Source organism: Muntiacus reevesi, chromosome 5 (genome assembly GCF_963930625.1).
Source record: "Muntiacus reevesi chromosome 5, mMunRee1.1, whole genome shotgun sequence".
Lineage (NCBI taxonomy): Eukaryota > Metazoa > Chordata > Mammalia > Artiodactyla > Cervidae > Muntiacus > Muntiacus reevesi.
Window position 1 is genome coordinate 9,052,302 of NC_089253.1, and position 14,108 is coordinate 9,066,409.

At 49.5% G+C, this 14,108-nt stretch overlaps 1 protein-coding gene across 5 annotated transcripts in view; it reads left to right on the forward strand.

Annotated features, from left to right (window-relative positions):
• Nucleotides 1-14,108, forward strand: part of ME3 (malic enzyme 3) — a 240,920-nt gene that overhangs the window by 103,013 nt on the left and 123,799 nt on the right. For all 5 annotated transcript variants that reach the window (XM_065936392.1, XM_065936390.1, XM_065936391.1 and 2 more), the window contains exon 4: nt 2,134-2,283. In XM_065936392.1, the coding sequence (XP_065792464.1) occupies nt 2,134-2,283 (150 nt within the window). The remainder of the gene's footprint in view (nt 1-2,133; nt 2,284-14,108) is intronic.

Sequence of the window (14,108 nt, forward strand, 5' to 3'; positions counted from 1 at the left end):
TGCTCCCCCATAGCCAAGAGACAGTGAAGCTTAGTAGCTACAAAACTAGCCTGAGTTCAGATCCTCATTCTATCATCACTTAAGAGCAAAAGTTCCTTAGTCCGAAATGAAATTCGCCTACCTAAAGATATTAAACCCTAAAAATCAAAGTCCAGAATCCTCCCCTTTCCAGTTCTTTCCGGCTAGATGGGCCTCACTCACATGCCTGGGAAGGTATGCCAGGCTTAAGGGGCAATGGATGTGCCTGATCCTGTGAGCTCAAGGGAGCTTGCTCCTGACGACCTCTCTGACCCATTCATTATGGGAGCCCCTCATTTCAGCAGGAGCTTAGGGGGAAAGGCTAAGGAGGCTCCCCAGCTTATGGGTAAAGACAGTGGTGTGCTCGTAAGTGTTTAAGGACCGGTTCTGGGGCCAGGGGGTGAGGATTTAAAGCATTTGCCAATTTCCATGGTATAAATACTCCCACCATGGTCAATTTCAGCTTATCAACTTGACATCACTGAATGCGGAGTTGAGAAGAGATGTGTACTAGTGGCCACTGATTAAGGGAATCGTTACACTTGTAATGAGCTAAGATCCTGACTCTTCTAAGCATAAATCGCCCTTTCCTAAATAAAAGTGCCTTCTAGAGCATAGTAACGGACCAGTGCCTTTGCTGAGGAAGAAGAGGCTGAAGCCCCAAGAAGTCACAGGACTTCCTCAAGGTCACGCAGCTCGCGAACAGCAGAGCTGGGATTCACACCCAGGAACCTGACGCCTCGCCCAGGGATCAGTCCCCTGTCAGATCATTTCTGTCACGCCACTCCATTCCAGGGCCTCATGCACCCTCATTATCTCTCCCAAACTTAAAGGCTGTGATATCAGCTGCCACTTACACCTCGTTAGGCTACCCCGGTGGCTCAGCTGTAAAGAAATCGCCAGCAACTCAGGAGCTGCAGGAGGTGCGCGTTCAGTCCCTGGGTCAGGTCCCCTGGAGGAGGGTATAGCAACCCACTCCAGTATTCTCGCCTGGAGAATCCCATGGACAGAGGAGCCTGGTGGGTACAGTCCCTAGGGTCGTAAAGACTCAGACACGACTGAGCGACTAACACGTCCCCTTTCACACCTTACTGGGAATTTCAGCCCCTTGGTTTTTTTCTTCTAGACTGTTCAGTGTGAAGTGTAAATGAAAGGCCCTTTTCCTGGCCTGATTTCAGGCTTCAGGAAGTAGGCATGTTTGCAACATGCTTCCTGAGATCACTTGGTGCTCAAACACTTGTGAACTCTGCTTGTGGCAAGAACCAGACCTGTGTGACAGGACGGACCAGTTCATATATCACCAGGCTGCCTAGCACTTTCCCCGACCTTCCCCCAGCCCCAGAATGCTGTTATTCTGCTGCTGTTCATTACTGTCCACATAATTATAACCTAACTAGCCATCTTGCATCATGGCTGAGAGCACAGATTCTGGAGTCAGATTGCTTAGGTTTAGATCTCTTGGTGAATTACTTCACTTCTCTGTGCCTTGATTGTCTCTAAAATGGCCAGATAGCAATTATATCCCAATAAAAAAATAAAATGACCAGAATTATATTACCCACCTTACAAGTCATTGGGGCTTCCTTGGTGGCCCACGTGGTAAAGAATCTCTATGCAATACAGGAAACGTGGGTTCAATCCCTGGGTGCAGAAGATAAACCTGGAGAAGGGAATGGCAACCCACTCCAGAATTTTTGTCTGGAAAATCCCATAAACAGAAGAGCCTAGCAGGTTGCAGTCCATGGGGTCGCATAGAGTCGGACATGACTGAACGAATAAGCACATATCCAAGTCATTGAGAGGCATGTTCCCCATGTCAGATTAGTTAATGAAACTGTTGAGAATGGCACCTACTCGTGTGTGATAATAAGAGCCATTGTTGTTGTTAGTCACTCAGTCGTGTCCGACTCTTGGTGACCCCATGGGCGCCATAAGGCAGGTCATATTCTCCACATTTCATAGGTGATGAGACTCATGCCTAGAGATGGTGATTTGCCTGTGAAAGTGCCGTTGCAAGTAGCTGAGTGGGAGCCCTGGGTTTCTACGTCGAGGGCCATCTGTGCTGCCATGTGGGGTGTTCATGTCATCAGCTTGGTTCTTGCCTCTTCTCCTAAGGTACATCATCCTCATGACCCTCCAGGACCGGAACGAGAAGCTCTTCTACCGCGTGCTGACCTCAGACGTGGAGAAGTTCCTGCCCATCGTGTACACGCCCACCGTGGGACTGGCCTGCCAGCACTACGGCCTGACCTTCCGCAGACCCCGGTGAGCGGCCTGGGGCCAGGGCTCTGGGAGGGGCCGTCTCCTGGCGGGGGAATCAGGAATCAGGTCCCTCTGGCCTTGCTTGCTGGGACCCTGGAGGTGCTTCCTGGGAGGAGGCAGCCCAGCAAGTCGTTTGCTTTGAGCTTTTGCTCTGGGAAGTAAGCCCATGAGCAGAGAGGTGAGCTGAGACAGTGTCTAGCAAGGGGACTTTGGAGCCTCTCCACCTCCAAATAAAAAACACCCAACATGTTGTTCAGGCCCGGGAGGTATTTCAGCTTGTTTTTCTCTCCTTTATCTACCCACCACTCCCTCCCTCCCCCTTCCAAGCCCCACTTTCCCAGTCATCTCCACAGTGCAGACAGCTCTCCTGCTAATTCGGGTCAATGAATAATGGAGTGCAGGATACCAGAGACTGAATTCTTTTGCTGATTCAAAGAAGCAGCATTCCTTTTTTTGGGCTCGACTCAGATTCCACTCAAAATGTCACTTTATTCGGCAAAAATCTGGCACGGCATTTTCTTTCGGAGCCAAAGAGTTTGTGGGCAGTTTTCTAAAGAGATCACCTGTTTGTTTTTTTCATGGTGAGTTCAGCATATATATATTTAAAAAATGAAAAAGGGAAAACAGAAGGATTTTCACCAAGTGCTCAGTGCAAGGTAATTGTCAACACATAGTTCTAGCACTGATGATTAAAGAGCTCCAAAGTTTATTATATGTTGTGGGACATTGTTTCAGCCTGTGTTAGAATACTGTGCACAGATGTGTAATTTACATTTACATAGAATTTATAAATCTGTGTTATAAATCATGCACGGTGTGAGGAACATGTAATCATGGATCTGGAACATCTTTCATTCATTTGGATAAGCAGTATTCCAGTTCTGAAGCCAGCATTTGGGATGAGTACTGCAGACCTGGGGAGTTCCTGGTGATACCCTTGGTAGAGGGCAGCGTGTCCCACTTCCTCTGGGTGTGCGTGTCCACCTGCTGCAGCATATTTGACCTCATCACACAGAGCAGCCATGTTTCTGCCACCCTGGGGGCAGGGGACGGTGCGTCCAGACTACGGAGTTGATCTGGTCTTCAGCCTGCCTCTTTCAATGGGAAAGAGTCATCCCTGAAACCAATCCTGACCGAGACATTGGGAGCTGATGGTACATTTCTGAAGAATGCAGGACCCTGTTTAATACCTCCCAGTTCCTACTCAGAGATGGTCCTTGCAGATCCTCCCTCCTTAAATATCTGTGTGTGCTCAGATGTGTCTGACTCTTTGTGACCCCATAGTCTGTAACCCACCAGGCTCCTCTGTCCATGGGATTTTCCAGGCAAGAATACTGGAGTGGGTGGCCATTTCCTACTCCAAGGGATCTTCCTGACCCAGGGATCGAGCTTGCGTCTCTTCCATCTCCTGCATTAGCAGGCAGATTCTTCAACACTGCACCAGTGTCACTGCCCTCCTCTGAGGCTATCAGCAGCTACCCGGGGCTTAAAGAACAAGGGCCAACATTTTGACAAAACTAAGCCCGGCACAGCCCAGCCCGTCCTCAGACATCCCGCGTTCTGACTGATCTGGTCTAGTCTCCTTCCCCAGGCACGTCTGGCATTCTCTGCAGACCTTTGCCCATGCCGTCCCCTCTGCCTCAGATTCCTGCATCCTCTCCTTTCCTCGTTCTCTACCCAGCAAAACTCAGGTTATGCCCTCTTCCAAGAGTCAGCTTCTCTGATCTGATGAGAGAAACCCTCCCTGACCTGCCCCAGCCTGAACCAGTCACTCCCTTCTCAGCCTCCCCCACAGCCCATTACATGTATTTCTATTCCACAGTTTTATTTTTGGTGCTTTATATTTTTAATTATTTGTATACCAGCCTCCTCTCTTGTATAGTAACTAAGTCATGACCAACTCTTTTGAGACCCCATGGACTGTAGTAGCCCAGCAGGCTCCTCTGTCCATGGGATTCTTCAGGTAAGAATACTGGAGTGGGTTTCCATGTCCTTCTCCAGGGGATCTTCCCAACTCAGGGATCAAACTGCATCTCCTGCATCGTCAGGCAGGTTCTTTACCACTGAGTCACCTGAGAAAGCCACTAACTTCCTCTGCTGGGACACGGGTTTCTAGAGGGAGCTGGAAACGCATCGGATCCATTTGGCCAGTAATTGGCACTCTGATGGGACAGTATGGCCTATTGAGTGAGAAAAAGAGCTAGGTCTTCGCAATCAGTTCTGTGGTTTAGTCTCCCTGACCTTAGGCAAGTTTCTTAACCTCTCTCAGCCTTAATGTCCACATTTATCAACCAAAAGTAATAAGGCTACCTACCTGAAATAATCATTGTGAAGGTAAAATGTGATAATGTGGCTGGGTACCTAGCATCAGGGTTAAGTTTCCTTCAGTAACTACCGTAGGAGGAAGCCAGGACTGATACATGCAGAGTTATGTTACACGTCTATATTTTTCAATGTTTGCAAAGAAAATTGAGTCATCGAACATATAATGAGCTAATGTGTAATTACAGACAAGATCTGGGTCTTCCAGATTCACTGTTTCCTGAAAAGGTCCTTTAACCCTTAAGCGTTGCAGCTGAGATTGTATAGAAACACACGGCCATCCCACTCCCCTCTCTCACTCCCAGGCTGTCTGGGAGCCCTTCTCCACAGGCTCAAATGGACTAGACTATGAATTCAGCTATTGACTTCAGATTAACTAGTATCAGACTAGTGATGCTTTTGAGCTGTGCTGCTAGAGAAGACTCTTGAGAGTCCCTTGGACTGCAAGGAGATCAAACCAGTCCACCCTAAAGGAAATCAACCCTGTATATTCACTAGGAGGACTGATGCTGAAGCTGAAGCTCCAATAGTTTGGGCACCTGATCTGAAGAGCCAACTCATTGGGAAAGACCCTGATGCTGGGAAAGATTGACGGCAGGACGAGAAGAGGACGACAGAGGATGAGATGGTTGGATGGCATCACCGACTCTATAGACATGAGTTTGAGCAAGATACAGGAGGTGGTGAAGGACGGAGAAGCCTGGTGTGCAGCAGTCCATGGGGTTGCAAAGAGTCGGACTCGACTTAGCAACTGAGCAAAGAAGCAAACTAGTGATGGTAGTGGAGAAGGAAATGGCAGCCCACTCCAGTATTCTTGCCTGGAGAATTCCATGGACAGAGGAGCCTGGATGGCTACAGTCCCTGGAGTTGCAAAGAGTCAGACACAACTGAGCGACTAACACACACACACAGTGACGGTAGAGTTTTCCTCCAGGGTCCACTCCAGAATCCAGAAATTTTAATTAATGAGCATTTTTGGAGCTGCTGGGCATCATGTTACACTCTGTGAAGTTACCCCCAGAGAACAAAATACAATTCTTGACCTAAAGCTATGAGTTGAATATGATAAAAGTTAAACAGCAACAAGAGATTTAATAGGGACAAAGGATTACAGGAGCACAAGGGGGAGGAAAATTTGTTTTCCTTGAGGGCAGCAGGAATGCTTCACCGGAGGGATGACATTTGAGCTGGTCCTTGAAGACTTAATAGGAATTCCATGGGTGGAGAAGGAGGGAAGGGCATTCCAGGAAAGGGCTTGGTTTTATCAGCTCTGTAGAGAGCAGGGCAGTCAGCTCACTCGGGTATCTCCCCATCTCCTCTGCCTGGCACGGAGGGTCAGGGGAGGGATCCATTGACTTATAATGGATCTTCCCCATGTGCTGGAAGGTTCATTTGGAAATGGTGTCATTCATTTCACAAATGAGCAAAGTGAGGTGGCGGAGGAAGGGAACTTGTCTGAGATCACAATTTGTAAAGTGAGAGTTCTGACAGTGGGAACTGGGGAATGCCACACCAAGGAGATGACATTTGAGCTGGGCCTGAAAGATGAGTGCAAAGAACTGAGACAGAATGTCTTTGTCTATGGTGAGCCAAGCACGCCCACCTCCCCCTGGAAAGAATGCAAGGCCTCTGAGACCTCACGGTGGGTGAAGCAGGAGACTAGAGGGGCAGGGTAGCAGAATTGATCTGTGGTTCTACCTCAAACGTGGTCTCCTTCTCACCACACAAGGGGGTTGGCTTAAAAGGGAGCTGTTTCACACTCGGGTCCAGGCCTCACTGGTGGTTCTCCAGTGGGTTAGTGATGGAGAGGATCGTAACAGCAGAGTGGGGGGTTCATATGGGTGGAGACCACATGAGCCCAGGAGCCAGGTCAGCCTGTTGGGTATAGAGAGGGTGCTGCAGAAGGTGGACATGTAGCCTGGAAAACAGATGTGTGACGGTCCAGGCAGGAGGCCGGCAGTTGAACTAGAACCAGGAGAAAAGTGTCATCACAATAACTGCTGGCTAAAGGCCAGGCACTATCCTAAAATCTTTACATAGATTGTTGTTCAGTCGCTAAGTTGTGTCTGACTCTGTGACCCCATGGACTGCAGCACGCCAGGCTTCCCTGTCCTTCGCCATCTCCCAGAGTTTGCTCAAATTCGTGTCCATTGAACCAATGATCTATCTAACCATCTCATCCTCTGCCACCGCCTTCTCCTTTTGCCTTCAATGTTTCCCAACATCATGGTCTTTTCCAGTGAGTAGGCTGTTAGCATCAGGTGGCCAAAGTATTGGAGCTTCAGCTTCAGCTTCAGTCCTTCCAATGAATGTTCAGGGTTGATTTTCTTTAGGATTAGCTGGTTTGATCTTCTTGCAGTCCATAGATTAACTCATCTAATTATCACAGCTCCCCTAAGAAATAGACACTGTTATCAGCCTATTTGTAAATGGGGAAACTGAGGCACAGAGAAAACTTGCCCAGAGCCACACAGTTCATAACCAGCAAAGCCAAGACTTGGACCCACACAGTCTGAAGCAGAGTGTAGACAGGTAAGCAGCACATCACGATGCTTGCTGTAGTTTGGGGCTATGCACATTAGGTGGGTATTCGGGATGGGGTATCCTTGCCACTCCTAGAACATGACTGTCTGGGGGTCTCAAATGGGGGTTGCTGTATTCGTTTCCAGAGTCTGTCCTAGCAGGGCATGATCTCCTCGTCCTGGGCTGAGGCAGACACAGGCAGACTGAGCCGTCGCCTTGGGTTTGTCAACGACTAATTGGCACTTGCCATCTACCCATCTGCCTCTACAAGGATTAAGTCGTGTGCTGCTATAGCTGCTGACCTTCAATACACCCTGAAAGGAGTTCAGGGTGGAAAGTAGAAATGAGGCACTCTGTGTTGAGGGGTGAAAACTGGCAGGACAGGTCTTCAGGTCCTTTTTAGATATTTTTCAGGGTCAGATTTTATGAGCCCAATTCTTCAATCTCTCCACATCTAGAAAAGCACTAAAATCCATGGTGTCGACTGTTGCTCGTGACTAGCTAAGGCTTCACAAGACTAGTAGAAACTTTCTGGAAAATACGTGCTTGATGGCATGTATTCCCCGCCTTCACCAAAAATCACATACTGACCTTTCCCTGCTGCCTCTTTGGAGCAGTTTCTCAGAGCTGTCTGAGGTGCTGTCTCCTGGGCTGCCGCCCTCATTTTGCCCCAAATAAAATTTAACTCACAACTCTCACGTTGTGCATTTTTTTAAGTCAACAGATTTGTCCTGCACGCTCTGGGTACAGATTTCCTGCAACTGCTTTGCAGAACCTTTCCTCAGATGATTACCCAATCAAGATACCTGACTTGTGACCTTCTGAGCAGCTGCTCCAGGCGTCCACTGGGCCTCTTTCCAGGTGTTGACTGCACCCCTGTCTTGCTCCTAAGGGAGAGTCTGGGCTCCGCCCCAGCCCTGAGCGTCCTCTGAGCTTGGCTGGGAAGGGTTAGGGCATCTGAGGGGAGGCCAGCCCCAGGCCAGGAGGGAGAGAGCCAGTGCCTTGTCAGTTCTGAAATGATAAACATTCCTGTCAGTCCTCTGTGAAAGGACCTCCTCTACCACCACCCCCGAAGCTAATTAGATCCAGCTGAGGCTAAAATGGGCTGCCCTGGGGTCCATCGGTAAAGAATCCGCCTTCCAGTGCAGGAGATGTAAGAGACGTGGGTTCGATCCCTGGGTGAGGAGGATCCCCTGGAGAAGGAAATGGCAACCCCCTCCAGTATTCTTGCCTGGAGAATCCCATGGACAGAGGAGCTGATGGTCTGCAGTCCATAGAGTCGCAAAGAGTTGGAGACAGCTGAAGCGACTGAGCGCGCATGAGGCTGAACTTGACGCTCTGACATCGCTGGGGCTCTGCGTCGCCTCAGAACCCCTCGGGAGATGCCCGAGTATCTCAAGGGCACCCGAGTACCCCCTGGGCAGGTGAGAGAGAAGGGGCCTCCTCTGCCCCTTCGTGCTTCCCCCCCGTACACGCTCTGCTTGTGTGTCCGTGGGCCGTGGGTCCTGGCCAGCTCGGCCTGACGGTCCTCAGCGTGTGACTCAGAAGAGGTAAAAGCCGAGCGGAGGGCGGCCGAGAGTAACACCGCTCAACCACACAGCGAGTGTGGCGAGGAGGCGGCCTGGCGTGGGTAGCGGCCCAGTGTGAGCGAAGAGTGTCCCCTCGCGGTGCAGCCTCTGTGGCGCTGGTAAACATGACGCCTCACAGGCAGGCCCATTCTCAAGGGACACACGTGAGGGACACGCCCGCCCGCAGGGCAGCATCCCACGGAGTCAGAGCCCCGGGCGCGAGCCCCGAGGGCCGGGTCAGCTCCCGGTAACGGCCGCGCCGCCTCGGAGCCCAGCTGCTCCCTGTCCCCGGGCCTGGATCACAGGAGCGGCCCCCCGCGCGGGGCTCCGCTGAGGGTCGGACGAGCTGACTGTGTGAGCATGCTGGAGAGCTCCTCACAAGCTTGAGGGGGCTTATTTTCTCAGCTCTTCTCGTCCCCAGCCCACCTAAAAGGATGAGATTGAAGCTCACGCTCACACCCTTGGGTTTCCTGCCTCTCTCTCTCAATTCCCCGGGGGGCCCTTGCCTCATTTTTTTTCTTTTTTTACACTGCGTGCTAAGTGGCTTCACTCATGTCCTACTCTTTGCAACCCCATGGACTGTAACCCACCAGACTCCTCTGTCCGTAGGATTCTCCAGGCAAGAATACTGGAGTGGGTTGCCATTTCCTCCTCCAGGAATCTTCCCAACTCAGGGATCCAACCCACATCTCCTGCGGCTCCTGCATTGCAGGCGGATCCTTTACCATCAGCACCGCCACTAGGACCTTTTCATCTTCAGCCACCTCCACACACCCACACCCACACCCACACACCCACCCACACACACACACAGCATAATTGGGAGGCAGGCAGAAAGCAAGGCTTCATCTTCTCAGATCAGCTGCCTCCTCCCTGTCCTCAGGCACCAGTGCTGACTCCTCAGCCAGAGCCCACTCCTGCCAGTCCTGCCCAGGTCCCTCTGCCAGGCTGTTTTCACCTGTGAGGCCGGAAAGGCTCCCGAGTGCAGACAGCGCAGGTCAGCAGCTGGTCCGCTTCCCGCCCCATCTGGCCCTTTTAGCCCCCAGCCTTGGGGTTATGAGCAGAGCTCTGGGTAAAGAGTCAGGAGACCTGCAGTTTAGCCTTTGCACCCTCTTTCTGGCCTTGACTCCTTAGCAAGTCACTTAGCTCCTTAGACTCAGGAGAAGGTGGTGGGTTGGAGTGCATGGCTTCTGTGATCTCTTTCAGATCTAAACATTCAGCATCTAGTAACCCAAACCCTGAGCTTCCCTGGTGGCTCAGGAGGAGAGAATCTCTCTTCCAATGTAGGAGACACAGGAGATGCAGCTTCGATCCCTGGGTCGGGAAGATCCCCTGGAGAAGGAAATGGCAACCCACTCCAGTAGTCTTGCCTGGAGAATCCCATGACCAGAGGAGCCTGGCAGGTTACAGTCCAAGGGGTCGCAAAAAGAATCAGACATGACTTAGTGACTAAACAGCAACAACAACCCAAACTCCATAGCCACGTTGGAAGTAGGATGTTCAGCTGAGCCATGGTCACATTATGGAACTGAGCTGAAGTTTCTCCCCCTGAAAAATTAAGAGGTCGGGTTCAAGCAGTAGTTCTCAGGGGCAGCTGGGGCGCTGAGAGCCTCTGGGGGCTTTTAAGCATCATCTGTGAGGTGGGGCCCAGGCAGCTTTAGTTTTCAGAATCTCTCCAGCGATTCTCATGAAGAATCGCCAAGCGGAGTGGTCTCTGAAGTCACTTCCAGCTTGGATCTTCTGTGACCTGCTGAGAGTCGATAACCTGCAGCCCAAATCTTCAATACCCAAGCCTAATATATTGAAGACAAAGGGGATTTTCCCTGGTGGTCCAGTGGTTGAGACGCCACAGTCCCAATGCAAGGGGCTGGATTCAATCCCTGGTCAGGGAACTAAGATCCCACATGCCCCAACTACCGAGCCCTCAAGCCACAATTGGAGAAGCCCACACAACACAGTGAAGACCCAGCATAACCAAAAATAAGTAGATAATAAAAATTTAAAAAGAAGAAAAGGTTAGGGTCATGATAATGTAATAGAAACGATCTCCAGCTCAACCCTCAGCAACCTAACTGCTGAGTCCCACTGCCAAGTTCCCTCATGTTTCATGCACACACAGTGAGTGGGGGTAAGTGGACAGGCGTGTGGAAGGCAGTCTCACATGTGTTCTCCCCCCTCCCCACCCCCAGTGTCTTCCTGAAGCCTCTGTCACTGCACAGAAGTCACCTGTCTCCCCAGCTGCAATCCATCCTCTGTCAGCAGTTGATGAGACAGGAAAAATCCTCAGACCAAAGGTGACCCATCATTCGGGTGAGGATGTGACCAGTGCCTCCTGGCTCAAAAGGGGGGCCAGTCTGAATCCTTTCCAGGAACTTGGACGGAAAAATGGGAAAAGTTAGATGGAGAGAATTTTCCAGGTAGGAAGGGAAATCAAGGCCAAAGGATGCTGCGATTTAGACTTTGGACTCAGGTCATGGTAGACCAAAGGCAAACGCCAGCTATAAAGGAAAAGGAAAACAGGAAGTATAGGAACAGATCTGTGGAGGGAAGACAGGGCAGGTGGAAAGAAAGAGGGGAAAACAGGCAGAGGGAGTGACAGTCCCCAGAGCTGCCTCAGTTCACGCTCGCTTTCCACTCCCGTTCTTCACAAATTTACCATAAACTCTGTTTCTCCAAAGGTGACGTAGGTGAGCCTCTGATTTCGGTCACTGGAAGAGCCAGACTGAAAAAGTGCTGTGAAATTAGATGGATCTGATTAGTCCCCTGATCTCCTTGTTAATTGGGTGGACAGAGTTAACAGATAAAAGTAGGGTGTCTCAAACTTCTGTTGTTGTCTTTGTTTAGACCCTAAGTCGTTTCCGACTCTTTGCGACCCCATGGACTGTGGCCCACCAGGCTCCTCTGTCCGTGGAGTTTAACAGGCAAGGACACTAGAGTCTCAAACTTTAGGGTGTACTGAAATCACCTGGAGGGCTTGTTAAAATAGATTCAGAAGTAAGGTGAAAAGACAGCCCTCAGATTGGGAGAAAATAATAACAAATGAGGAAACAGACAAAGGATTAATCTCAAAAATATACAAGCAACTCCTGAAGCTCAATTCCAGAAAAATAAACAACCCAATCAAAAAATGGGCCAAAGAACTAAACAGACATTTCTCCAAAGAAGACATACAGATGGCTAACAAACACATGAAAAGATGCTCAACATCACTCATCATCAGAGAAATGCAAATCAAAACCACAATGAGGTACCATTACACGCCAGTCAGGATGGCTGCTATCCAAAAGTCTACAAGCAATAAATGCTGGAGAGGGTGTGGAGAAAAGGGAACCCTCTTACACTGTTGGTGGGAATGCAAACTAGTACAGCCACTATGGAAAACAGTGTGGAGATTTCTTAAAAAACTGGAAATAGAACTGCCATATGACCCAGCAATACCACTTCTGGGCATACACACTGAGGAATCCAGATCTGAAAGAGACACGTGCACCCCAATGTTCATCGCAGCCCTGTTTATAATAGCCAGGACATGGAAGCAGCCTAGATGCCCATCAGCAGATGAATGGATAAGGAAGCTGTGGTACATATACACCATGGAATATTACTCAGCCGTTAAAAAGAATTCATTTGAATCAGTTCTAATGAGATGGATGAAACTGGAGCCCATTATACAGAGTGAAGTAAGCCAGAAAGATAAAGAACATTACAGTATACTAACACATATATACGGAATTTAGATAGATGGTGGCGATAACCCTATATGCAAAACAGAAAAAGAGACACAGAAGTACAGAACAGACTTTTGAACTCTGGGGGAGAACGTGAGGGTGGGATGTTTTGAAAGAACAGCATGTATATTATCTATGGTGAAACGGACCAACAGCCCAGGTGGGATGCATGAGTCAAGTGCTCGGGCCTGGTGCACTGGGAGGACCCTGAGGAGTCGGGTGGAGAGGGAGGTGGGAGGGGGGATCGGGATGGGGAATACGTGTAACTCTATGGCTGATTCATGTCAATGTATGACAAAACCCACTGAAATGTTGTGGAGTGATTGGCCTCCAACTAATAAAATAATATTAAAAAAAAAAAAAAAGCCTACATCTAAAAAAAAAAAAAAATAGATTCAGAGACTTGACCTAGCCAGCAAGTTCGACACTGCTGATGCTGCTGGTGCAAGGACCACACTTTGAAAACCGCTGGATTAGGGACTTCCCTGGTGGCCTAGTGATTAAGAATCTGCCTTCCAACACAGGGGAATCAGGTTCGGCCCCTGGTCAGAGAACTGAGACCCCACATGCCGAGCGGCAACTAAGCCCGTGCACCACAGCTGCTGGACCCGAGCCCCACAGCCAGCGAGAAGCCCTCGTGTCTCAATGAAAAGGTCCCACGTGCTGCAGTTAAGACCCAGTGCAGCCAAATAATAAACGTGTTTTGAAAAAGAAAAGAAAGCCGCTTGATTAAAGGCTGATGAAAAGTCACTCGCTGAGAAATGAATCAAGATGATCTGAAGGAAGCAGAACAAGTAGGTCTTTCCAGACCCCACTGTGCATTCGCAGAAAAAGCTGGGAGTCCTGAGATGGAGGTTTTGGTCTCAGTTTTAGAAGTGTTGTTGTTGTTGTTTAGACACTTAAGTTGTGTCCGATTCTTTTGCAACCCCGTGGACTGTAGCCCGCCAAGTTCCTCTGTCCATGGGGGTCCTCCAGGCAAGAATACTGGAATGGGTTGCCATTTCTTTCTCCAGACGATCTTCCCGACCCAAGGATTGAACCCGAGTCTCCTGCATTGGCAGGAAGATTCTTTACCACTGAGCCACTAAGGAGGTCCTTTAGCAGGGCCCCTCAGGAAATCCCTCCCCCTTTATGGAGCTGAGTTTCCTCATCTATAAACCAGAACATTTTGTTAGGTGATCTAGGGGGCTCCCTCCAATCGTTATAATCTGTCATTTTCGAGCAGATTGGAGCACACTGGCTATAAATTTGCCTCTAAGGTTTCTGGCATTTAAGGGAGAAAAAGGCAAAAGTAGATGAACACACATTTTCTGACAAGAAAAAGTGTTCAGGCTTATCTGCGGAAGTGTCATTTGGCTGAGAGATCTGATTCACACGTGGGCATCTTCTTAGACAGGCCAGCTGGCCGCCCGGGGTCTGTTCATGGATGGTTCGATGCCAGGGATTGGGAACTGACGCTGGAGTAGATCTGAGGGAGCCCTCCCCAAGCGTGAAGATGTTCAGCTATTATTGATGCACATGTCACGTGGAGTAAGTGAATTGTATCTGCATCCCGCATCAGTGAATCACTTTGGGACAGAGAGATGGAGGAGAGGAGGATTTTTTTTTTTTTTTTTTTTTTTTTTTAAGTAAAGACTATTCTTTTAAGAGCAGTTTTAGGTTCACTGAAAAACTGAAGGGACAGTAC